Source organism: Thunnus maccoyii, chromosome 4, assembly GCF_910596095.1.
Source record: "Thunnus maccoyii chromosome 4, fThuMac1.1, whole genome shotgun sequence".
NCBI lineage: Eukaryota > Metazoa > Chordata > Actinopteri > Scombriformes > Scombridae > Thunnus > Thunnus maccoyii.
This window is the reverse complement of record NC_056536.1, coordinates 29,620,518-29,648,051: the sequence shown is the minus strand read 5'-3', so window position 1 is coordinate 29,648,051 and position 27,534 is coordinate 29,620,518. Positions and strand designations below refer to the sequence as shown.

At 36.7% G+C, this 27,534-nt stretch overlaps 2 protein-coding genes across 4 annotated transcripts in view; both read right to left on the bottom strand.

The window, feature by feature from the left end:
• LOC121895205 overlaps positions 1–14,819 on the bottom strand; it is a 45,330-nt gene extending 30,511 nt beyond the window's left edge. The window contains exon 1 of the mRNA XM_042408162.1: positions 14,650–14,819. The gene's annotated coding sequence lies outside the window, so the exon portion shown is untranslated. The remainder of the gene's footprint in view (positions 1–14,649) is intronic.
• On the bottom strand, positions 478–26,882 carry LOC121895206. Of its 3 annotated transcripts, none has more exons than XM_042408165.1 (7): positions 26,739–26,882; positions 22,286–22,621; positions 21,803–21,979; positions 20,075–20,134; positions 19,498–19,535; positions 19,232–19,396; positions 478–1,534 (listed from the first exon to the last, which is right to left on the bottom strand). In XM_042408165.1, the coding sequence occupies exons 1-7, from the start codon at positions 26,776–26,778 to the stop codon at positions 1,454–1,456; spliced, it is 897 nt and encodes a 298-aa protein (XP_042264099.1). In that variant the 5' UTR covers positions 26,779–26,882; the 3' UTR covers positions 478–1,453. The 3 variants fall into 3 exon arrangements, with proteins under 3 accessions (XP_042264099.1, XP_042264098.1, XP_042264097.1); XM_042408164.1 differs by lacking the exons at positions 19,232–19,396; positions 19,498–19,535; positions 20,075–20,134; positions 21,803–21,979; positions 22,286–22,621 and adding exons at positions 2,800–2,964; positions 3,055–3,092; positions 4,260–4,346; positions 5,044–5,205; positions 5,508–5,843; XM_042408163.1 differs by lacking the exons at positions 19,232–19,396; positions 19,498–19,535; positions 20,075–20,134; ... (1 more) ...; positions 22,286–22,621; positions 26,739–26,882 and adding exons at positions 2,800–2,964; positions 3,055–3,092; positions 4,260–4,346; ... (1 more) ...; positions 5,508–5,843; positions 8,000–8,056.
• Positions 26,883–27,534: the final 652 nt, after the last annotated feature.

Here is a 27,534-nt window from a genome sequence, read left to right as displayed (position 1 = left end):
TTGCTGGTAGACAAGTGAAAGAAAGGGGGCAAAAATTAGTGTGTCCACCCAGGTATCATGCTTCCATCACTGCTGATCAGAGCTGGAGCCAATAAATACCCGTGACTACTGTAGAGTCATTTGACTCGGGAATGGATGCTGATTGTACCTTTTCCCTCTGAAGACAAAAGCCAGATATTAGTGGGTGTTAGTGGGTTTTTTGTCCAGTGTGAAAGGGGCTTTAGCTGTGTTAATATCTTGTTTTGTTAGCCTTTTTGTTCAATAGTGTTATGTTTTGTTGACCTCTTTTTAAGTGACCTCCAACTTACTTAATTCAGTTACCTCCATTTATTTGTATTCGTTCAATCTTTTTGGGAAAATAAACCACAATTTTGAAACCTGTGTTTCTTTGTGCTTGAGCGCTTGGTCCACTTCACTGATTTGCAAAGGTTGGTGAAACAAGTCAAGTGAAGTCAAATTTATTTACAGAGCACATTTAAAAACATGTTGACCAAAGTGCTTTACAGACAAATGTAAAATACAGTTGAATAATCAAGACAAATAAATAGATGAGTAACTGTAAAAGACAAAATTAATACAATTTTATCATTATATTAAAAAAATAAGGGAAGAAAGGAGTAACTGATTAGAGGATCTGAGGGGTCTGGATATAGATATGAACTGAGGACATCGGAGATGTAGGCTGGTGTCAAACCATGCATAGCTTTAAAAAACAAATAAAAGATTCTTAAAATCTATTTATATTTCACTGATCACCAGTAGAGTGAGGCCAGTATCAGGGAGATGTGGTGTCTCATCTTGGTAGACAGTGAAGAGTCTCACTGCTGCATTTTGGCCCAGCTGCAGGTGAAACCAAGAAGACTTACTCACTTAAATACCATCTCTAACTGCAGAATACATCCCAAGACTGTTTTCATTAACACACCCTCTTAAAACAATGTTACTCTAAAGCTGAATTGCTAAAACCTTACAAACACTGTGTTCACGATACTTGCTTTGCACCCCCGGTACTAATGTCAGTCTGAACGAAGCCTAACTAGATGCAATAAACAGAAGAGCTTATAGAAACATTTGTTCTTACAGTTAGCATTGTTAAACCATGTTGATATATTTTTACTTATTTACCAGCAGTTTTAGCTGTTTGGTGTTGCCTTACAACATTTGAAAACCTTTTTCAAACCATTTTAACCATAACTGAAATATCCTGCTGTTCATTTAACCAAAATAATTTCAGTTCACCCAAACAACTAAAACACCACCTTTGACTCCTGGAATCTACTCATGCGGATAATTTTGGTTTTATTTGACTTGACAGAGTTTTCTTTCTGAACTTTATTAATAAACAAAGTATGACTGCTAGCTGATTATAGGTGCAGTTGAGTACAGAGGCTGTGAAACATCTTTGGCATCAGTGCCCATCTCAGTGTGTATCTGAGGCGCAGAGTAGACAACTTTATCGGCATGACCACGGGGCGCGCTGCTGGGTGAGGCGGCGGCACCGAGTGTAGACGAGTTCACTCCAGTCGTCTTCAGTCTGGAAGAAAACAAACAGCTCAAGGTTTATAACTTATTGACTGTTTTAGTCTTATAGCAAGTTAAAGATTTTATTTTAGTTCGCAATTAAATTACATGATCTTTTCTTTCGATGGTGCTTGAAAGTCTTTGAACTCTTCAGAATTTTCTCTATTTCTGCATAAATATGAAACATGATCAGATTTTCAAGTCCTAAAACTAGATAAAGGGAATCCAATTGACCAAATGAGACAAAAACATTAAACTTATGAATTTATTTATTGAAAATTATCCAATCTTACATATTTGTGTTGCAGCAATAAATTCAACTAAACATTTCCGTTAGCTGTTGTTTTAGACAATCTGCCTGACAGTCGGCTGGTGGTCCAAACTCTTCAGAAATGGTTCTGTAACCCTTTCCAGCAACTCTTGTTTTAAGATGCTCAGAAATCTTTTTTGCTCGAGCCATGACACACTTCCACAAACCTGTGTTGTGAAGCTCAGACTTTCATAGAGAAAACCCAGATTTCTCTTCTTAAAATAAGGCAAGGCCTCCCAGACTCACCATGTAGTACTAAATATCATAAATATCCTGGTTCTGGATCTGAATGTTGTGTTTTCCAGGCCTGGAGAAGTTATAGAAAATGATAAAAGCCAAAAAGCTCTTGAAATACTGATACATTTCCTGATTATCTCAGTCCCAGGTAATTACTGTAGAAAGCCACAACACCGGGGCTATAGATGTGTTGTATTTTATAAGCTTATTATATTTCCCTTCATGTAAAATTTTAATCTAAAAGGTAATAACTAAAGTTGTCAAATGAATGTAGTATAATATTTCTCCTCCAAAAATGTAGTAGAGTAGTATTAAGTACAAGTAATTCAAAATTGTACATGAGTTCAGAGCTTGAGTAAATGTATTTAGTTACCACTGGTGTTTAGTGTGTGTGTGTGACAGTATGGCTGCACTCAGAGCAGGAGGGTGCTGCCGATTGAAGCAGAGCAGAGTTAGCAGGTAGTGAATGTACTCTTGAAGCAACAGCTTGTCAGTAAAAAAAATGCTACAGCATCTCAAGACCCAAGCCAAGTCCCTGTGTCTTGCTTGTCAACTGCTGAGTAAAGTGAAGATTAACACTGAAGTTACTGCAACTCCAAATTCAACCCTGGAGGAGAAAACAAAGTCTCCCCTGTGCCTCCTGACCATGATGTGGATGCTGATGCAGGAATGGTTAACACTACTGTTTTCTGACCACAAAGCTAAAATGCTGTCACAGTTTTTTTTTTTTCTTTGTTCAGAGGACGGGATGCTGTGGCAGCGGCGAAGCTGTAGTCATTTGAGGTTTTGACTCCATTTGGCTTGTAAATTGCGACAGTGTAAATTGAAGAGATTTCCACAGGAGGAGATCTGTTCTGTCTGCCGTCCTCTCTGGTCTCCTCGTATACTCGTTTGGCCTGCAGTAGAAGAAGTTTGGTTTGTATTAATAACAGCTAATTTCACAAAAACTAACAATGCTCAGATGTCACAAATTCACTCAAACTCACCTGTGTGACATTAGCATGCTCTATTTCCACAGGATGTTCTGAAAAGCATGCAGTTCAGAAGATTAAGTAAACTGTTAAAACATCTGTCAAAGAGACACTTAAGTCCTTCATTCCTGTTTGAGCACCTAAAGAAAGATGAACTTACTACAAATTAGACTGATGATGAGTTAAAAAAAAAAATAGTAGTAATATTCACAGATAAAGACACAGTCATCACTTTGTTCTGTGTCTTTCCTGTTGTGTGATTCTGATGTTTGAGTTGAATGTAATGAATGAATGAAAAGGAGATTGAAAACTGAAAACTGTATATTGTGTTTGTTTTTCAGTTATTTGCTCCTTTAAGCCACTACTCCATAACTAAGAGTAGCTAGAAAGATAGCTTTTATAGTTAGCTAAAGCTTGCTAACCCAAACTTTAAAGGTGTGTTCAGCAGAAATATGAATCAAATTTGCTTCTGGCTTTATTTATATGAATTTGGCAGTTGGACAGTTTGTGGTAAATGAACACACAAACTGTCCAACTTAGACAATAACCAACATGGACTGCTCCAAACTTATCAGCAACTCAAAATCTATTTTCCTTTTGTCTCTGTTAACTCACAAAGTCGAACAGTTTCAGGAAATGTGAATCTTCACTCAAAGTTTTTACTCAAGTTTAAAAATGTAATTCCCACAAATTTGTCTGTTTACCTGCATCTTATAAACTTAGTATTTAACTTTGTGATTAATCTGTGTGATAGTTTTAAACACTTGAACTGTGACAATATTTAATCTAAAATGAAACCAGCAGTGATGACATGTAATATAACTTTCTCCTGTAGATTAATATCATGTGGTCATATCTCTGTGTCATCACAGAAGTCTGGAGAATATCTTGGTGAAAACAGACAAAACAAGATTCAGAAATGTTGAAGCTGCCATAAGATTAAATGTTTTTTAACACCTGCTGACAGAAGAGGTATAAGGGTTGGTTTATGGTGTCATAAAAGTCCTGCTGAACATAATTTGGTCAGTTTTGTCTCTGCCTGGATCATTATGCATTCATTTACCTAGTTGTCACCTTGAAAATAAACTGTACCTTTGAAAAGTTTGTCTTGAAACAATACACTAAAAATGGACCAGCTGAGTACAAACTGCACATAGTTTATGAGAATATTTGTTTCACATGTGAAAGCTTATTTGTTAGAAATAGTTTCAGATGTTCACCTTTGGGTTTAGAGGCTCTTTTCTTGCAGAATATCAGCACAGCCACGGAGAACAGGAGCAGAGTCAGACCCACGTACAGCAGCACACCTGTTGTAGTTTCAACAGTAAAACAGGTTTATGGTCTACACTGACACTTGTTGTTCAGTTTTACATTGCATATAAAATACCAGTCAAAAGTCTCCTCTTCTTTGAGGAACCTAGCCCTAAAACCCTTGAATGAGTGGGTGTGTCCAAACTTTTGACTTGTACTGTAGTACCCAGCAGCATGTATAAATGGACTCCAAACTAATAGCAACACCTGGATAATTGCAGTATTACCAACTGAGCTTTACTACTGACATTATAACAACATTGTAATGAAAAATAAATAAACCTTCATACTTGCAAACAAACAAATTCATGTACTTGCACATATTACATTATAACTAGTCACAGAAAATGCTCCTCTCTGATACGCTGGCAGGTGTTGGTTATTGGTTAAAGAGTATGTGCACCCTCAACTTCTGTCTGGCTGCTTCAAGACAGAATATTTAAAAATGTGATATAGAGAGTGAAGCGGAGGCTTGGCAATGTGGTATGTGCAGGGGGACAAGAGACAGATTTACACACTGACCATCACACCGGCCTAGACATGCTGGAAACTCATGAGGTTTAGCAGCTTTGGAGGGTTTTGTTTTTGCCAACAATGTGTGTACTGATGGAAAAAAACCCTGTAACTCATCTAGGAGAGTCCTCTGTCTCTGTGAGGTTATCCTTAAAAGTAAAGTTCCAAAGGTAAATGTACCTGAACCTCCAGTTGTTGTTGTCTCATTTTGCTGCTGTTCAGACTGGTTGGTGGTTTCAGTGGAGCTTCTTCTGAAACTCTGTGTTGTTGTTGGTGTGGAGGCTGATTGGACTGATGTTAAAGAAGGTCTGAGAGTCACTTTTGGTTTTGAAATGGATGGAGCTGTGAACAACAAAAGGAAACAATAATACAGTGATACAAAAGAAATCCTGATGAGAGAAATAAAATGGTCCTTTAGCTGATCAGCTGCTTAAAAAATTTAAATGAAATAGTCAGTTTATTATTTTTATTCCTAAAAATACTGATGCAGTAAATGGACACTTACTGTATCAATCTATCCAGTGATTTGTTAGACCAAATATCAGGTTATTAAAATATCAGCTGCTGTCAGAAAAATGTGAAAACTTTCCTCTGACCTCCAGAAACATGAAGAAACATTTTCATGACTTTCAGTAGAAACTCACCATCTGTGACGATGATCTTAAACTCCCCGTATGGATCTATTGCCAAAGATACATCCAAACCACATCTGTAATGGCCTGAGTCAGATTTGGTCAGCTGTGTGATGGTCACATGCAGATGACTTCCTGCATGTGTGTTTTTATATTCCATGATGTATCTGCCTCTTTGAGCTCTGACATCATACATTTCAAGAATGTCTTCTTCACATTCGTCCTTACAGAAGTATGTCCTTTCTCCAGTGTTGGTAAAGGGACATATAACTCTGATACTTTGTCCTTCAGTTCTTGTAAAAATGGGGATTTCTGCATTGATGAGACCAATGTTTCCATCCTGCAGTGCTGTTTAAAAAAAAATCAATAGTCAATAATTTACATTTACACTGATCCACAGAGTCATGCTGGGAGCTGCCCAGTTCAACCAGTCTGTGATTTTACTTGATTTGATGTCTGTCAGGAAGGACTCAATGGATGCAACAAAAATTGTCACATATTTCCAATGATTTGATTTGATTCCATTTGAATGTTTTAAATTACATCTTTGTCATTAATTTGTCTTCTTTTAGCTACTGTCTTTTATTACTCCGGCGTCTTTTTATGAAGATTTGTGTTCCTTTTACATTTTGTCTTTTGCCTTTTATATTTCATGTAAAGCACTTTGAATTGTCTTATTGTTAAAATGTGCTGTACAAATAAACTTGCCTTGCCTGTATAATCACTGTTTCCTTCTATTTCAGCAAAAGAGGGACTGATCTACATAAAACATTCCCACAAACAGCTTTTACAATACAGTTTGTTAGTTTATCATCATGAAATCAAAAAATAATTTTTATTATTATAAATTTCTCGCTTTTTGGTTCCTGATTTTTTCTCAAAAGAGAAATTTACAGAGCAGATGTTTATGTTGTAGCATGATGCAATTTAATTTCAGTTGTACTTTAATCTGATATCGATCTACTTTAATTACTCCCAAATTCTCAAATTGATGCGGTTGTTTTCCCAACATCAATGACTCCACAAGGGCAGATGGATGTAAAAACTGTTCAAAGCAAATTCACTTTTTGATTTGTTTCCATGAATTTTTGTTTGAGAATATCTGAAATTGTGGACATTTACCTGTTAAACCAAAAGGTTTCCTGTGGAGTTTTCTTGTAAACAAAAGTTATGTTTACATTGAGTGTTACTTAATAAAAACACATTGTATGTATCCTTGAAGTCTAACACACATGTAAAATACATTTCCTTCCTCATGAAACATTTGCAAAGCAGATTTTTAAAAAGCTACGTTTGTTTACATCCATGTTTAGCTTGCAGTCTTCTTCTTGCCTGCTTCATTGGTGCACTTAAACTCAGTCCTATACTTGACTGGTAACCAATGTAGGGAGGCCGGTACAGGTGTGATGCTGTCTCTCTTCCTTGTGCCAGTTATTAGCCGAGCAGCAGCATTCTGCACAAGTTGCAAGCGAGACAGGGATGACTGGCTAACACCCAAATAAAGGGCATTGCAGTAGTCCAGACGGGAGGAAATCAGAGCGGTTGTGACAATCTTCAAGTTGTTGAATGAGAGGAGTGGTTTCAATTTGGCAATGTTTCGTAGGTGGAAATAACAACCTTTGACAACAGAATTAATTTGTTTATCAAATTTTAGAGCCGAATCAGAAATAACACAGAAATGTCTGGCATGAGAATAAAGGTAAGGGGCCTTCATTGGTAAATTGTTTTTCTGTTTAACAACCACGTTTTTTTCCACATGACAAGACCGGTTGAAATTTTTTTCACAGCTCCAAGGAGGAGAACAAAAAGGTTCAACTGCCATCAAATGGACAAAAAACGTATCCACACACTTTGTGGTCTTGATATGCTGATTTACTTTGGCTGCTACTGATGTTTCTCTGGTCCTCTGTAAGAAGTAATATTTATTTTGCAAAATGTAAAAGGAAGGTAGTTGGAAATGCAGATAAGCTAAAACAATCAGGCTGAAGCAACAGAACACACATTTTGTTAAAAGTATGTTCAAAAAAATACAACAAAAAGAAACTGAATTTTGTTTTGTATAAAACAAGAGTTGATTTTAGGTTATTGTGAACATTTTTAAAAAAGGATCATTTCTGGGTGTACCCTGGTAGCTCACTGGCTAAGACGCATACTACATGACCACAAAGTCCGCGGTTCAATTCAGCAGCATGTCACCTCCTCATCTCTCTCTCCCCCTTGTTTCCTGTCTACTCTCTACTGTTGCTGTAATGAAGGACAGTTACAGACTGTCAACTGAACTGAACAAAACCTGATTACGTGCAAAAATAAAAAAAAGTCAGTTACTGAAAATTCTCAGTGAGTAAACCCTTCAATTCTACTGATTAAGAGATTATTTTGAGGAAGTAACAAGTACTGGTAACGACTTACATTTTAAAGTGACTCTGGTCATCATGAAACTCCAAATAAATGATGAATATAACGTAATAAAGAGAAACACAGAAATAGAAAGTGAATGTACTCACTGAGGAAGAAGAAGCAGATCAAAGTGTGACAAACTCTCATGTTCAGGCTTTGATGGTTTAATTCGACCTCTCTTCCTTCTTCATTGACAAACCAGGAACTCCTCACTCTAAGTGATGGAGTCCCTCCTCCAAACAAACAAACAAACACACACACACACACACACACACACACACAACTCTGCTCTCCTCCCCTCACCATCAGTCTCTTTTTCTACTGCAGGTCTGAGTTTACCAGCAAATACATGCAAGGTTTTAGAGCTGCCACGATTAGTGCAACTAGTGCAGTTTTCATACTCAAATGATAATTTTAGTCATTTTTTTAAGCAGAAAGACAAATGTGCTCGTTGCAGCTTCTCAAATGTGAGGATTTGATGCTTTTTAGTGTCACACATGGTAGTAAACTCAATTTCTTTGGATTTTGGACTGTTGATTGGATAAAGCAAGACATTTTAATATATCACCATGGGATATTTTCTACATTTTATAGACAAAACGAGAAAATAATCAGAATCAGCTATTAATGAAATTGTTAGTCGCAGCCCTACAAGGTTTAATATTTTAAAAATGGGAAAACAACAAACTCATAACTCTGATGCAGTTTGCAGAAACATTGATCCTTCATTTGTTATGAGTGTGCTGCTTTCTCATATCTTTTTATGTCTACTTGCGAGTCAGCACCTCACAAGAACAGGTACGCAAGAGTTGTTCAGTTTCACATAAAGCGCATCATAGCACAGAGACAGCACTGGTGAAAGTCACAAACGACCTCCTAACTGCATCGGACAAGAGATTTCTCTCCATACTTGTCCTGTTAGATCTTAGTACTGCATTCGACACAATTGACCATCAAATCCTATTGCAGAGACTAGAACATTTAATTGGCATTAAAGGATATGCATTAAACTGGTTTAAGTCCTATTTATCAGACCAATTTCAGTTTGTACACGTTAATGATGAATCCTCCATGAAGGCAAAAGTTAGACACGGAGTTCCACAAGGTTCTGTGCTTGGACCAATACTATTGACCTTGTGTATGCTTCCTTTAGGTAATATTATTAGGAAACACTTCATAAAGTTTCATTGTTATGCAGATGATACCCAATTATATTTATCAATGAAGCCCGATGAAACCAATCAGTTAAACAAACTCCAACCATGCCTTAAGGACATAGAGACCGGGATGACCTCCCATTTTCTACTACTAAACTCAGATAAAACTGAAGTTATTGTCCTTGGCCCTAAACACCTTAGAAACACATTATCTAATGATATAGCCACTCTGGATGGCATTACCCTGGCCTCCAGCACCACCGTAAGGAATCTGGGCGTTATCTTTGATCAGGATATGTCCTTTAACTCCCACATAAATCAAATTTCAAGGACTGCCTTTTTTCACTTATGTAATATTGCAAAAAATCAGGCACATCCTGTCCCAAAAAGATGCAGAAAAACTAGTCCACGCATTTGTTACTTCTAGGCTGGGTTATTGCAATTCCATATTATCAGGCTGCCCTAACAAGTCTCTAAAGACTCTCCAGCTGGTCCACAATGCAGCTGCTTGTGTACTAACAAAAACTAGAAAAAGAGATCATATTTCTCCCATTTTAGCTTTGCTACATTGGCTTCCTATAAAATCTAGAATAGAATTTAAAATCTTTCTCCTAACTTACAAAGCTTTTAATGGTCAGGTACCATCATATCTTGAAGAGCTCATAGTACCGTATTATCCCACTAGAACACTGTGCTCCCAGAATGCAGGCTTACTGGTGGTTCCTACAGTCTTTAAAAGTAGAATGGGAGGCAAAGCCTTCAGCTATCAGGCTCCTCTCCTGTGGAACCATCTTCCAGATTTGGTCTGGGGGGCAGACACCCTCTCTATGTTCAAGAGTAGGCTTAAAACTTTCCTTTTTGATAAAGCTTATACTTAGGGCTGACCCGGCTCACCTTGGATCAGCCCTTAGTTATGCTGCTATAGGCCTAGACTGCAGGGGACTTCCAATGATGCACTGAGCTCCTCTCTCCATCTGTATGCATTCATGTACCATCAATGCATGTAAGTAACTTGGCTTCTTCCCCCGAGTGTTTTTTGTGCTTTCTCATCTCCCTGGGTTGCAGGTCGAGCCTTTGCGGTCCTTCGCAGTCCTGTTGGTATCCTTCCCCGGCTATTGCTGCTGTTATTGTTATGATTGTTGTTATTCTGCACTGATTTGTGTCATTATGTTAAAAGTTTGGTGAAGCAAATGAAGTCAAATTTATTTACAAAGAACACTGAAAAACAAAAAGTTGTTGATGACCAAAGTGCTTTACAGAGAAATTTAAGTTGCAGTTAATTAAAAGCAAAATAAATAGATAAATAACTACCAGGCAAAATTAAAACAATCTCATCACTATATTAAAAATTAAGGGTAAACAAAGGCATTTAAATTGGTGGATTTAAAAGTGGTGATTGATGGGGGAAGATCTGGCAGTGAAGATCAAACTGTTCAGGGAAAAAGCTGCGTCACCTTTGGATTTTGACTGAGAATGTGGAGTAATTGATCAGAGGGTCTGAGGGCTCTATCAGAAATGTAGGCTGGTGCCAAACCATTCATAGCTTTAAAGGGGACATATTATGTACATTTCCAGGTCTATATTTATATTCTGGCTCTATTGTAATATCTTTGCAAGATTTACAATTCAAGAAACTCCTTATGTATCTTATACCGGCTCTTTATGCAGCCTCCCAGTTCAACCTTTGTCTGAAACAGGCCATTTTAGCTCCTGTCTCTTTAGGATCCCCCTCCTGATGAGCCCAGTAGAAAATGTTGCAAATAAAGAGTTCAGAGCAGGTTGGAGCATTTCTACATATATTAACTTCACGTTTTGGAACTTTAACCACGTTTAAGATAGATATCTGACATCATAACAGTATATAAATAACAGAAAACCAAAAAAAGCATAAAATGTTTCCTTTTAATCTTAAAGAATCTTAAAATCTATTCTGTTATTCACTGGTAACCAGTGGAGGGAGGCCAGTATCAGGGAGATGTGGTCTCTGTCAGTACCAGTGAGGAATCTCACTGCTGCATTTTGAACCAACTGCAGGCGAGACTGTGAAGACTGACCGACTTCCACATAACAGGAGTTGCAGAAGTTGAGACCCGAGATAAACAAAGCATGTAAAACATTCTCCAAATGTCCAAAAGAAAGAAAATGTTTGAGAAGCATTTAAATAACATCTCTAACTGCAGAATACACCAAGACTGTTTCCAATAACTTCCTCTTAAAATGTTACTTTAAAGCTGAATTAGAAATTATTGTTATACATTGTGAGTTAAATAGTAGAAATACTGTGTTCACATTACAAAGTTTTGCCTGAGCCCTCTGCATGGGCACTCCCATTACTAATGTCAGTCTGAAGCGACATTGTCAAAGGGTGTCACACCAACAAAGCCATAAAACTGCAAATGTACATCTAAACTTGATCATCATTATTATGTAATGGATGTAGCTAAAACCCCAGAGAGAGCTGTAGACTAGCTGGTGAACATAGGGGACCATTTAGCAGCTAAAGAGACAGATATTTCCCTCAGGAGTTGGTAGAGAATCAAAACAGAGCTAAAAGAGCGTGAATATTGGACTTACATTCACCAGGTGGACAGAAACACATCTCCAGATGAATAATAATGTTACTCTGTAACTGCTGGATATGGAAATGAGCAACTGTTTGCTAACAAGTTCAACATATCAACTTAAAAGGTGATGATATGTCAGAGTTGTGTTCACTACTTGTTTCTGCTGCCCCCAAGTGGCCAAAAAAATTAGTTAATGCAGGTTTAAAGGTTCTTTATGTAAGAGTTATTAAGCAATTTTACATTTACAACATTTTACTAATCATGCCAATGAGTGAACATGTTGTAACTGAACTTAACTTCCCTGACTTTGGTATATCAGCTTGTGGATTTTTGCCATTTTTAATTTAAAAATTGCTGAACCGATTATTCGACTACTACTATTTTATATTCTTATACCTAAATGAATAAATAGGTCATTGTTCTTGTCCTCCACAAGACTACAAGACTCATTAGTGTCTTCTGATTTGCCACCTCTTTAATTAAATGTCTGATTAAGTTTAGGAAATGAAAACAACTCTTTTCATGTTAGAAAGAGATAAAAGAAAGTAATTCTGACTAAAATGAGTCAGAGCGATGAATATACAATAATAGTAACTTTTGCTTTTACTTCTGAACATGAACTTACTGTCATTTGAACAAACAATGCTGCTGCTGTTTCTCTGCGGACCGCACGTTCAGTACTTAAGAGGTGTAATGTCTGACTTCCTCTCAGGATGTTCAGACCTCAGTGTGAAGTGTTCACATTACTGGACAGTTGAGTCACAAACTGACTGATAAAACAGGAAAGGTTCATGTGAGGGAGGTTACTGAGATGGGTGGCAAACTAAAATCAAAATCACCTTTTCTTTTAGTGACAGCAACTAATTTGACAATCAATTCATCATTTAGGTAATTTTTTCTAGCAAAAACGCAGAACATTCATAATGTCCAGTTTCTTAATTGTGAAGATTTGCTGCTTTTCTTTGTCATATGTGACAGTAAACTGAATATTTTGGGGTTTTGAACTGTTGGTCGGACAAAATGAGACATTTGAGTAGTATGTCATAACATAAAGTATGGAGAGTATGTAAAGTATATCATACCAAAAGTATGTTAGTTAAATTGAGCATATAATAAACGGTGAGATTCTCATACAAGTGACATGATGATACAAACATTGCAATATTTACATCACATTACAATAATTTTACATGTGTTGCCTAAGTGTATTGTGTGCACATTTGTATGTTCTCTAATTCATGGCAATACATTTATATGTGCATAAAGTTTATAGGTGTGTGTGTCTGTGTGCATGCATGCATGTAGTCTTTGAGTATGTACGGTATGTATATTTGTCTATGTGTGTCTGTTGCTCTATCTGTGTGCACAAGTGCATGATCAGTGAGCAATGATCACAGGTTTGGTTTAGATTCAGCCAGTGTTTCAGACGTCGCTGCAAACTGCATGAAAATATGAAATTTTGTTGGTTGCACCTCAGTTTTACCTAAGTCAGCTGAAAGTAACTGAAAATTCTCACAGTGAGTAAACCCTTAAATGTTGTTACTGATTAGGAGGTTATTTTGAGGAGGTAACAAATACTGGTAATGAACTACATATTAAGGTGACTCTGATCACCATGTTTAAACACAGAAACTTTTTGGAAAAACTTGTGCATATTTAGCACTCACCAACTCTAAATAAATAAAGAGAAATAGACAGTGAACATACTCACTGAGGAAGAAGAAGCAGATCAAAGCGTGGCAGACTTTCATGTTGAGGCTCCGATGGTTTAATTCAGGCTGTCTTCTTCACTGGCAAACCAGGAACTTCTCACTTCTGTAAATGACGGACTCCCTCCTCCAAACAAACAAACACACAGCTCTGCTCTCCTTCCCTCACTATCAGTCTCTCTTTCCACTGCATGGTCCGAGTCCATCTGCCATGCAAGGTTTTAGAGCTGCAATGATTCAATAAACAATAAAATTGTTTTGGTCATTTTGTTGAGCAAAAATGCCAAACATTTGCTAGTTGCAGCTTCTCAAATGTGAGGATTTGATGCTTTTGTGTGTCATACATAATAGTAAACTGAATTTCTTTGTATTTTGGACTGTTGATTGGACAAAACAAGACATTTGAAGACGTCACCAGTGAATCTTAGAGATTATAATGAGACCTACAAGATTTTGTTCTAATATTTCCTTTGTATAGAAAACATCTTCCACCATCCAACTGTTCACTCATTCAATCCACCCTTGACTACAATACGGCTAAATTATGTAACAGTGGAGGTTGAACGCAATGCACAAGTCCAGTTTGATGAAATATATGAAAGTGATGAAGTGATAAGTGCAGAGGTTAAAAAAGGGATATGAAATGTAAAGTCCAGTTTGATAACAGTACAGTTCAGCTATTTAGTTGGGCAACGGCTTCTGGAAAGAAGGCATACAAGCATTTCGGAGCACTTTTCCACAGTTCTCATGTGTCTCGTGGCCAGGACTATGACTCCGCCGCTATGTTCAAATAGTCCAGTGAATAAGAAATTAAATATGTACCACATCAGATGTTCTGTGAGCCAATGCCACCACAATCACTTTAGTTTTTTTAAAACAGTTTGCTGAAGCATTGATCTTCATTTGCTGAAATAAATTATTTATGAGTGTGTTGCTTTCCCACATCTTTTTATGTCTAACTGCGAGAAAGCACCTCACAAGAAAAGGTACGTGGGAGTTGTTCAATTTCATTTTTTAGTTTCTAGACCTCCAAATAAGTCTCTACTGAAAAAGAATGTTTGGAGTTCATTAAAATAACAATGATCATTATTGATGATCCATGTGATGGCCTTATCCACAGCACTATAATAGAAGGTTTAAGGTTTCACACTCACCCACATTGTTACCAGATGTTCAGTCACTTAAATTACATAAAACACAATCACAGTTTGGTTTAGAATTTGTTTATTAGCATCTGTGACACCACACTGTTTTCTAAATTAAGCATGCACATTCTGTTTACATAGTCATACTAGTTTGTTTAAGTTATATTAATTCATTGACTTACCTGACTGTCAAGTTCTCTTCCTGGTCTGGCAAAAGTTGTGGCTGCAGGTGAAGCCTGGTTATATGGAGAGGCCCAAGCCAAGGACCATACCAAGAGCTCTGACAGCTTGGGGGGGATCAGCGTTTCTTTGTTGAGTTTTAGTTATTGTCTACATTGTCTTCCCCTGTGTGAATATTAGTTTGATCAGCCAGTATATATGTTTCCCTCATGTCTCCCTCTGTTAGGTCTGTTATACCCTTTTACACCAGAATTAGTGCATATATGTGGACTTTTTAAATGTGGGTAAACCCACCAAAAATAGGCTTTTAACTCCTTTTGTCATTGTCAGGCGACAAGTTTACCTTTCTGTTTTTTTTTCTGGTATGTCACATTTGACGTCACGGCTAGCAGCTAGTTAGCATGGCTAGCATTGTTTATATAATTGTGCCATACTGTGTGTAGTGCTAATATTAATACATGCCAATACTAAACATATGGATGAGACCATATGTTTATAGACATCTGCAGATAGAAACAGATGACAGAGCAGACATTAGTGGGTGTTAGTGGGTTTTTTTGTGCGAAAGGGGCTTTAGCTGTGTTAATATCTTGTTTTGTTAGCCTTTTTGTTCAGTAAAATTATGTTTTGTTGACCCCTTTTTAAGTGACCTCCAATTTACTTAATTCAGTTACTTCCATTCATTTGTATTCGTTCAATCTCTTTGGGAAAAGAAAACCCAAATTTGAAACCTGTGTTTCTTTGTGCTTGACTGTCATTTTGTTAAAAGATTGGTGAAACAAGTCAAGTGAAGTCAAATTTAAATTTACAGAGCACATTTAAAAAACATGTTGACCAAAGTGCTTTACAGAGAAATGTAAAATACAGTTAATTAATTAAAATAAATAGATGAGTAACTGTAACAGACAAAATTAACACAATTTTATCATTATATTAAAAAAAAATAAGGGAAGAAAGGAGTAACTAATCAGAGGATCTGAGGGGTCTGGATATAGATATGAACTGAGGACATTGGAGATGTAGGCTGGTGCAAAACCATGCATAGCTTTAAAAAACAAATAAAAGAATCTTAAAATCTATTCTATATTTCACTGATCACCAGTGAAGCGAGGCCAATATTGGGGGGATGTGGTCTCTCTTCTTGTCAGTCAGTAAGGAGTCTCACTGCTGTATTTTGAACCAGCTGCAGGTGAGACCAAGAAGACTTACTGACTCCTACATAACAGCAGTTGCAGAAGTAGAGATGTGAGGTAATAAAAGCATGTAAAACATTCTCCAGATCTCCAGTTTGACCAGCACTTAAATAGCATCTCTAATTGCAGAATACATCCCAAGACTGTTTTCAATAACACACCCTCTCAAACCAATGTTACTCTAAAGCTAAATTGAAAATTATTGTTACACATTGCAAATTAAACCTTACAAATATTGTGTTCATGTAACAATGTTTTGCACCCCCGGTACTACTGTCAGTCTGAACGCAGCCTAACTAGATGCACTAAACAGAAGAGCTTATAGAAACATCTGTTCTTATGGTTAGCATTGTTAAACCATGTTAACATATTTTTATTTTCTGTAAAGCAAAACTTTTTTATTTGTATCTGTTATTCAATATATACAAAAGAGGGATCCCAGGAGCTATAGTAATTATGTTCTCCTTCATAGACATGTATCCACATCTAAAGACTGAACTTCCTGTTCCACCTCTACATTACTTTTTCTTTGTCTGTTTTAAATATACCTTACAATAACTAACAAAAATAAATTATCTTAATGAAAATAACTTACTTTAGCATACTTAATAATAGTACATTAATAATACTTTAATTAATAATACTTAAAAAAAAACTTAAACCAAAATGATTTAAACCCACAATATGTAATTTCTGCCACTAGGGGTCTCTCAATCAAAACAATAACAGAAGACAGAGTGTGATGACTTTGTGAAGTAGTGTGGGATCATGGGAGTTGTTGTCTTCGTTGTTAAACAACCAGCTTCTGTGGGTAGGATTACTTCTGTGTTCATCATTCAGGATATTTTTACTGGGAGCCGAATTATCTACAGAGGTCTCCTCTCCAAAACTGATAGATCTGGTGATTAAAACAGGTAAAAACACTGAATAAAGCAGTTTCACATAAAAATTCAGTGTTTTTCCAGCGCTGTCCAGTGGACACAGGATGTCCGGTAGGGGCTGCAAACTGAGCTGCTGTTAATGTTTGCTCAGCTTTTTTCTCTGACAACTGAAGACATAGATGTTCAGCAGGTCTTTACTGGGAACCAAATTATCCACAGAGGTCTCCTCCTCTCCAAAACAAATGTACAAAGGGATTAAAACCAGTAAAGACACTAAATAAAGCAGTTTCACTTAAAAAAAAAAAAAAAAAAAATCGGTGTTTCTCTGATGCTGTTCAGCAAAAAGACAATATCCAGGACGGGCTGTTAGCTGAGCTGCTGCTAACATTTGCTCAGCTTGTTTCTCTGATAACTTAAGATCCAGATGTCTGATGATTAAAATCCTTCATCCAGTTAAAAGATATAGTTGAAAACGACCAAAATTTAAAAAGTTTATCATAAAAATGTGGCTCAAAACTGAATAAAATTCAATTTATGACAGTTTCTGGCAGGCAACCACAAACGGCAAACTATTATCTTGTATGTGTATACCCTTTGATAGACGCCATTGTCATGGACAACCACAGTGTCGCCAAGGTATTATCTTGTGCGCCTATACTCTTTGGTAGAGGGGTATGACACCATTGATCCAAATGAAATGGACCGTTACCTTGATTAAAATGACAGATTTCTCTGGGTTTGAAAATTGTTGGAAAAATTTGGGATAATGTAAGTACACAACTCAACAAAGTACATAACATAGGTCTAGTTGTTTTTAGACATTTTAATGCAGAATAGTTATATTTTATAGCTTTAAGATAGACTTAGCTAAAAACAGAAGATATGCATGTGGATAGTTTTGGTTGTATTTGACCTGACAAAGTTTTCTTTCCTAACTTTATTAATAACCAAAGTATAACTGCTAGCTAATTATAGGTGCAGTAGGAGGTGAATAAGAAGAATTACAGTGAACTGGAAGTGAACAAATTGCACAATATCATCACAAGCTTGCATCATTAGCAAACATTATGGAAGTCAGCAACATATAACATTTTATGTGACATTCTGTAAAGCAAAACTTTTTTTTGTTTATATCTGTTATTCAATACATACAAAAGAGGGATCCCAGGAGCTACAGTAATGATCTTCTCCTTCATAGACATCTAAAGACAGAACTTCCTGTTCCCCCTCTACATTACTTTTTCTTTGTCTGTTTTCAATAAACCTTACAATAATTAACAAAAATAATTTATCTTAACTAAAATAACTTACTTTAATATACTTTAATAATAGTACTTTAATAATACTTTAATACTGTACTGTAAAACTGTACTTTAGTACTTTAAAAAAACAAAATTATTTAAGATAGGCTTAGCTAAAAACAGAAGTAGTAGAAGTAACTCTTAACCTGAAACAAACTGTCGGTATGAATGACTTCTTATAAGCTGTCACAGAGGAAAAAACTTTTTCTGTGTGAGTGATACACGTCCAGCGTGTTCACCTGTTGGCCACTGAGGAGTAAACAGTGTGTCAGCAGCATTGAAGCTACTGCTGAGATAAAGTAACATTGGAGTACAGAGGCTGTGAAACTTCTTTGGCATCAGTGTCCATCTCACTGTGTATGTGAGGCACAGAGTAGATAACATCATCAGCATGACCACGGTGGGCGCTGCTGGGTGAGGCGGCAGCACAGCTGGAAAAATCTACCTGAGTGTAGACGAGTTCATTCGAGTTGTCTTCAGACTGGAAGAAAACAGAGAGCTAGAGGTTTATAACTAATTGACGGTTTTACTCTTGATAGCAACTCAATAACTTCACTCTTACACTGTGTAGTGTCCCCAAAATCACTTGTTGGTTATACTACAACACTTTGTTTGGAAAAAAAGAATTAGGGGTTATTGAATATTGTTTGACGTATCGCTTTTTGTTGTTGCACTTTTTAGACGGTCCCTGTGAATTTGCCTCACAGCCGGCTGTACATAGAGAACGATGTTATTGGTCCAGCTCAGAGGATGCTCGTTTTGGTGAAAATAAGGTTGTAGCTCATTGTCTACCTTACTACGGCATTTGTGTTTTAACAATGTTTCGCTTGTTGTCATAGTGTCCTCTGGAAACACTCCCGTTGTTGTTTTCTGTTTTGTGTTGTGTTATTTGCAGCGTGTTTTCTAAATGCTGTGCATGTGTTGTCAAATTGATGAAGATTCTTATTAATTTGCTAGTGTTTTGTCTATTTGCATGTGTTTTCTCAAGTTGCAGCATCTCAAGACCCAAGCCAAGTCCCTGTGTTTTGCTTGTCAACTGCTGGGTAAAGCGAAGATTAACACTGATGTTACTGTAGCTACAACTTCGACCCTGAAGAAGAAAAAGTCTCCACTGTGCCTCCCAACCATGATGTGGACGCTGATGCAGGAATGGTTAACACTACTGTTTTCTGACAACAAAGCTAAAATCCCGCCATAGTTTTTTCTTACTTTGTTCAGAGGACGGGATGCTGTGGCAGCGGTGAAGCTGTAGTCATCTGAGGTCTCGACTCCACTTGGTTTGGTGAATTTGGCAGAGTAAGTTGAAGAGATTTCCACAGGAGGAGATCTGCTTTGTCTGCCGTCCTCTCCGATCTCCTCGTACACTCGGTTGGCCTGCAGCAGTAGAAGAAAAGGAGGGGTTTGGTTTGTATTAATATCAGCTGGTTTCACAAATACTAACAGTGCTCAAATGTCACATATTCACTCAAACTCACCCGTGTGACATTAGCATATTCTGTTTCCACAGGATGTTCTGAAAAACATGCAGTTTAGAAGATTAAGTAAACTGTTAAAACATCTGTCAAAGAGACTCTTTAGTCCTTTCTGACCAAAAGGTTCCAGGAACTACTGTTGCCCATTCCTGTTTGAGCATCTGAAGAATTGTGAGGATTAGGCAAATTAGACTGATGAAGGGTTAATAAAACAACAGTGGCATGTTTCACACATAAAGACACAGTCACTGCTTTGTTCTGTGAGTTGGATGGAATGAATGAATGAAAAGGAGACTGAACACTGAATACTGTATATTTTGTTTGTTTTTCAGCTATTTGCTCCTTTAAGCCACTTGTCCATAACTAGGAGTAGCTAGAAAGATAGCTTTTATAGTTAGCTAGAGCTTGCCAATCCAAACTTTAAAGGTCGGTTCAGCACAAATGTGAGGCAAATTTACACCTGAGTTCAAATTGGACATAGTTTGTGAGAATATTTGTTTCAAATGTGAAAGCTTGTTCGAGGCAAATCAACAGGTGAGACTGTTTTTTATATTTGTTAGAAATGGTTTTAGATGTTCACCTTTGGGTTTAGAGGCTCTTTTCTTGCAGAATATCAGCACAGCCACGGAGAACAGGAGCACTACGATGACCAGAATCAGACAAATGTACAGCAGCACACCTGTTTTAGTTTGAACAGTAGAACAGGTTTATGGTCTACACTGACACTTGTTGTTCAGTTTTACATTGTATTTGCAGTAACAGTAAAAAGTTTGGATTTTCTACATTGTAGAACAATACTGGAAACATCAAAACTATGAAATAACACATATGGAATTATGTAGCAAACAAAGAAAGTGTAATCAAAGAAAAATATGTGTTAAATTTTAGATTCCTTAAAAAAAGCCATCTTTTGCTTTGATGACAACTTTACACACTCTTTATTCTCTCAGCCAGCTTCATAAGGGAGACACCTGAGATGCTTTTTTTCCCCTTCACTCCGCGGTCCAACTCATCCCAAACCATCTCAACTGTGTTCAGGTCGGGTGATTGCGGAGACCAGATTATCTGATGCAGCACTCAGGAGCTTCAAGGTGGGAACCACACATGCAGATATCATCCATTCACCTTCTATGTGTCTCACAAAGACAAAGCAGTTGGAACCAAACTTCTTATATTTGGACTCATCAGACCAAAGTACAGATTTCCACTGGTCTAATGTCCATTCCTTGTGTTTCTGGCTCTAATCAGAGGTGCTGTTAATTGGCGATTTTTGAGGCTAGTAATTAAAAAAATGATCCTCTGCAGCAGATGTTTTCCTTTCCTGGGGTCCTCATGAGAGCAATTTTCTGGATTGACTGACCTTCATGTCTTAAAGTAATGATGGACTGTTGTTTCTGTTTACTTAGTTTAATGATTCTTGTCATAATACAGATTAATACAGTAGTTGAATAGGGCCATTTGCTGTATACCAAAACTACCTCGGCACAACACAACTGATGGTCTCAAATGTATTAAAAAGGCAAGAAATTCCACCAATTAACTTTTGACGAGGCACACCTGTTAACTGAAAACAATTCCAGCCTCATGAAGCTGGTTAAGATATCACCAAGAGTGAGCAAAGCTGTCATCAAGGCAAACAATGGCAACTGTGAGGAACCTAAAATATGAAATACATTTTTTTTAACACTTTTTGTTTACTACATAATTTCATATGTGTTATTTCATAGTTTTGATGTTTCCAGTATTGTTCTACAATGTAGAAAATAGTGAAAAAAAGAAAAAGCCCTTGAATGAGCAGGTGTGTCCAAACCTTTGACTTGTACTGTGGTACTCAGCAGCATGCTAACTAATAGCATCACCTGGATAATTGCAGTATTACCATCAAGATTTACTACTACCATTATAACAACATTATGTTCATACATGCAAACAAACAAATTCATGTACTTGCACATATGACATTATACTCAGTCACAGAAAATCTTTCTGATTGTCTTGCAGGTGTTGGTTAAAGAGTATGTACACCCTCGACTTCTGCCTGGCTGCTTCATGCCAGAATATTTAAAAATGTGATGTAGAGAGTGAAGCGGAGGCTTGGCAATGTGGTACGTGCAGGGGGACAAGAGACAGATTTACACACTGACCATCACACTGGCCTAGACATGCTGAAAACTCACGAGGTTTAGCAGCTTTGGAGGGTTTTATTTTTGCCAACAATGTGTGTACTGATGGAAAAAATTACCTGTAACTTATCTAGGAGAGTCCTCTGTCTCTGTGAGTAAAAGTAAAGTTCCAAAGGTAAATGTACCTGAACCTCCAGCTGTTGTTTTATTTTGCTGCTGTTCAGACTGGTTGGTGGTTTTAGCAGAAGATGATGAAGTTGTGGAGCTTCTTCTGAAACTCTGTGTTGTTGTTGGTGTGGAGGCTGATTGGACTGATGTTAAAGAAGCTCTGAGAGTCACTTTTGGTTTTGAAATGGATGGAGCTGTTAACAACAAAAAAAGAAACAAGAACACAGTGATACAAAAGAAATCCTGATGAGAGAAATAAAATGGTCCTTTAGCTGATCAGCTGCTTAAAAAAAATTAAATGAAACAGTCAGTTTATTATTTTTATTACTAAAAACACGGATGCAGTAAATGGACACTTACTGTATCAATCTATCCAGTGATTTGTTAGACCAAATATCAGGTTATTAAAATATCAGCTACATTCAGAAAAATGTGAAAACTTTTCCTCTGACCTCCAGAAACATGAAAAAACATTTTCATGACTTTCAGTAGAAACTCACCATTTGTGACGATGATCTTAAACTCCCAGTATGGATCTATTGCCAAAGATACATGCAAACCACACCTGTAACGGCCTGAGTCAGATTTGGTCAGCTGTGTGATGGTCACATGCAGACGACTTCCTGCACGTGTGTTTTTATATTCCATGATGTATCTGCCTCTTCGAGCTCTAATATAATACATTTCCAGAATGTATTTTTCACATTCGTCCTTACAGAAGTACGTCCTTTCTCCAGTCTTGGTAAAGGGACATATAACTGTGATACTTTGTCCTTCAGTTCTTGTAAAAATGGGGATTTCTGCATTGATGAGACCAATGTTTCCATCCTGAAGTGCTGTTGAAAAAAAAAAAATCAATAGTCAATAGTTCACATTTACAATGATCCACAGAGTCATGCTGGGAGCTGCCCAGTTCAACCAGTTTGTGATTTAACTTGATTTAGTCTCTGTCAGGAAGGACTCGATGGATGCAGCATAAATTCTCTCATTTTTCCAATAATTTGGTTTGATTCCATTTGAATGTTTTAAATTACATCTTTGTCATTAATTTGTTTTCTTTTAGCTTCTGTCTTTTATTTCCCTGATGTCATTTTATGAAGTTTTGTGTTTCTTTTACATTTTGTCTTGATACCTTTTATGTTTTATGTAAAGCACTTTGAATTGTCTTGTTGTTGAAATGTGCTACACAGATAAACTTGCCTTGCCTGTATAATCACTTTCCTTTTGTTTCAGTAAAAGAGGGACTGATCTACATAAAACATTCCCACAAACAGCTTTTACAACTAATGTGAACATGTTATATTGTTAGTCGTTTTGCATTATTAGAATGAAGAAAAAAGAGGAAAATATTAGAAATGCTCCTTTTTATCCCTTTTTAGCTTGGGGGTTGATCTGTGTTTGATTGACATTAGCTGGGAGTCCACTGGTGTTACACCTACAGAACAGAAACAAAGTACACAAAGTCATGGATAGACAGACAGCAATCTTGCCTGCTAACTGATGTTAGGGGTGCACTTTTCCTCAGTTTGTTTGGTGGCTCATTCAACAAGCTGAGGTGCAAAACAAGACGTGTGTCCATGTTTGTAAGTTAGATAAGAAGGAAACTTAATGTTAGTTGTTGCTCAGAGTCTGTGGCTCCTTGTGGCACCTCATAGTTTCATTCAAGATTTATTTGCTGAATTGAAAGAAGGACTCCAGCTGGGCAATATATCAATATTATATCAATATCACGAAATAAAACTAAATATCGTCTTAGATTCTGGATATTGTAATATTGTGATATGGCGTAAGTGTTGTCTTTTCCTGGTTTTAAAGGCTGCATTGCAGTGAAGTGATGTCATTTTCTAAACTTAACAAGTTTATTCTAGCTGTTCCATTATTTGCTTTCACCCACTTAGTTATTATATCCACATTACTGATGATTATTTATCAAAAATCTCATTGTGTAAATATGTTGTGAAAGCACCATTAGTCATCCCTACAATATTGCCACAATATCAATATCAAGGCATTTGGTCAAAAGTATCACGATATTTGATTTTATTGATGTTGTTCAGCCCTACTCCAGCTGAAGAAGTGGATGATGGAACAATATTTAATTGAAATCATGTAAAACTTGTAGGCGTCATCATGAAATCAAATACATTAAAATTTAAATTTCTCCCTTTTTCCCTGATTTTTTTCTCAAAAGAGAAATTTACAGAGCAGATGTTTATGTTGTAGCATAATGCAATTTAATTTCAGTTGTACTTTAATCTGATATTGATCTACTTTAATTACTCCCAACTTCTCAAATTGATGCGGTTGTTTTCCCAAAAACATTGACTCCACAAGGGCAGATGGATGTAAAAACTGTTCAAAGCAAATTCACTTTTTGATTTGTTTCCTTGAATTTTCATTTGAAAATAACTGAAATTGTGGACATTTACCTGTTAAACTAAAACGTTTCCTGTGGAGTTTTCTTGTAAACAAAAGTTATGTTTACATTGAGTGTTACTTAATAAAAACACATTGAATGTATCATTGAAGTCTAACACTCATGTAAAATACATTTCCTTCCTCATGAAACATTTGCTAAGCAGATTTTTACAATACTACATTGTTAACATCCACGTTTAGCTTGCAGTCTTCTTCTTGCCTGCTTTATTGGTACATTTAAGAATTTTTTTTTTTTTTTTTTTTTTTGTCTTTTCATAAGGTTGACCCCTTCTGTCAGGGTGAACATAACTGTTTATCTCCATATTGTAACAACTTCCAAGTGCTGCACCAGAAATTAAAAAAACAAAATAAATAAATACCCACGTAGGATCAACAATATTAAATATTAGCCATTAACTAAAGGTTTTCTTCCTACATTAGTCCCTAACTAAGCAAATAATATCTGCCAATGTAAAAGTTCTATATTCAAATCAACATTTTAGTTTGTCTAGATCACTGATCCAAATCATTTTCATTTCTTCATTTCTCTTGAACACTTTGACACAGCTGGAGGTAAAAGGAAGAAAATACAACTAAATGAAACGCATCAGTTTCACCAAACACATCCTGTTTCAACACACAAAGTAAGAACCTCTGATCTAAATTTAACATATTTTTTTTTACGTCATTTCTTATGAATCTGTGGTTTGTAACATTTATCTTCTCAACATTTTCTCTGACATTCAATTAACATTAGATCTCATATTGTAGTAACATTTTCTCTCTTCTTTTGAAACAGACGATCTTTTTAATTGCTGTTGACTGCTGTTAATTGCATCGTCAAAAGTTCAACTCTGGTTAATGGAAACTTTTTCTTATGAATCACAAAATATCATATGATGTCAAAATGAAAAAGTACAATAGAACTGCATATCATTTACAGAAATTAGAATACAAATTGGTAAATTGTTTTTCTGTTTAACAACCAGAGTTTTTTCCATATTCCATTATTTACTGGTTGAATTTTTTTCTCAGCTCCAAGAAGGCTAACAGAATGGTTCAACTACCATCAAATGGACAAAAAAAAGCTGTACCCACACACTTTGTGGTCTTGAAATGCTGATTCACTTTGGCTGCTACTCGTGTTTCGCTGGTACTCTGTATGAAGTAATATTGATTTTGCAAAATGTACCAGGAAGGTCATTTCAAATGCAGTTACGCTAAAAGAGTCAGGCTGAAGCAACAGAACACACATTTTGTTATAAGTATGGTCAAAAAAATACTAGGGCTGTAGTCTCCTGGTCAACTGGTCGATTAGTTGGTCGATATGCTCTTGTCCGCCCAAATTCTCATTGGTCAAATAATCGCCGTGTTACTTTCATTGGGAGAAAAGTGCTACATCAATAGCTCTCAAGGATTAATCCATTACTTCCTGTGGCAGGAGGGACAGACTTACAAATTACCTGTGAAAACTACCCGGGGGTGTATCCAAAACACTCCTGTTGTCTTCACAACTTTGAACTTACCCAACATAACTGCTAAGAGACTGCTGGGTCTAACTGTACTCAACGTTTACTGACCATTTACTGAATCAGTGTTTCTCCTATAATTATAACAACAAGAACCAACGCCAGGCCAAACAAATATTTTTTATTGCCAAAAATAACGCCAAATATCCATTCATTCGGAAATCAACAGAGTTTGGGAGCCTCCGTGCAGCGCTGTTCTGAAACGTGAGTTGTGTTACCTAGGAAACTATTAGTAGCATAACTCCATTAAGGAATAGCACATTGCATAATATGTTTGCGTAGCAAGTGGGAAAGAACAATCGGCAGGAAAGTGACGGTGGATGTGAGCGGAGCAGAGGAAAGGATTAGCAGTAAGTTGTCAGTCTGGAGTAAATGTACAGTACAGACTACAGTGTAACAGTTAATAAATGCTAAAAAGTCACGTCTGTTGTTTCCCCACATGCTGGAAAAGTGAAGGGGGTTAGCTCCATAGTTATCAAAACAGAGAAATAGAGAACAGAAAAAATGTGTGGCTGCTGAGTTCACTGTGCACTGTGTCCTGTTACATCGACCCCCCCCCCCCCCAATTTTCAGGCACACACACGTTAGCCCACTGGCCAAGACGCATGCTACATAACCACAACATCCACGGTTTGATTCTGGCTGTGAACCTTTATTGCATGTCACCACCTAGTCTCTCTCTCTCCCCCTTATTTCCTGTCTACTCTCTACTGTTGCTGTAATAAAGGCTTACAGTTACAGACTGTCAACTGAACTGAACATGCAATAATAAATAAATCAGTTACTGAGAATTCTCAGTGAGTAAACCCTTCAATGTTACTGATTAAAAGATTATTTTGAGGAAGTAACAAGTACTGGTAAGGATTTACATTTTAAGGTGACTCTGGTCATCATGTTTAATCACAGAAACATGAGAAACTGCTAATTTGTCACCCACCAACTCTAAATAAATAAAGAATATTACGTAATAAAGAGAAACACAGAAATAGTAAGTGAATGTACTCACTGAGGAAGAAGAAGCAGATCAAAGTGTGATGAACTTTCATGTTGAGGCTCTGATGGTTTAATTCGGCCTCTCTTCCTTCTTCACTGGCAAACCAGGAACTTCTCACTTCTCTAAATGATGGAGTCCCTCCCCCAAACAAACACACACACACACACACACACACACACACACACACACACACACACACACACACACAGCTCTGCTCTCCTGCCCTCACCATCAGTCTCTCTTTCTACTGCAGGTCCATTCTTACTCTTCAAGCTACTTTTAGGTTAATTGATATTTGTGTGAATTGTTGATTGTGAGTGTATAAAACCCCCTTTTTTCGTGTTATCTTGTTCTGATGTTTCAACGAGTACAAAAATTAGAAAGAAAAGAAAAAGACAGACACTGCTGCTACTTTACCACAACTTCTGAGGCTACCTCTTCCACAACCACTCAGTGGTGGAAAGTAACTAAGTACATTGTACTTCAGTACAATTTTGAGGTACTTCTAATTTACTTCATTTTATCCATTTTTGCTACTTTTTAATTTTACTTTATTACATTTTAGAGGGAAATATTATTGGAAGTATATTATACCCTTTACTCCACTACATTTATTTGATAGCTGTATTTATAAATTACTTTGCAGATTAAGATTTGACATTCATATGATACAATCATCTGTTAAAATGTGATGAATTGTTATAGAATAAAATACACAACAACAGTAATTAAATAGTATAATATATAGTAATACAACATTGACACCATTCTGCTATGTAAGGAGTAGTTTTACTTGTGATACTTAGGC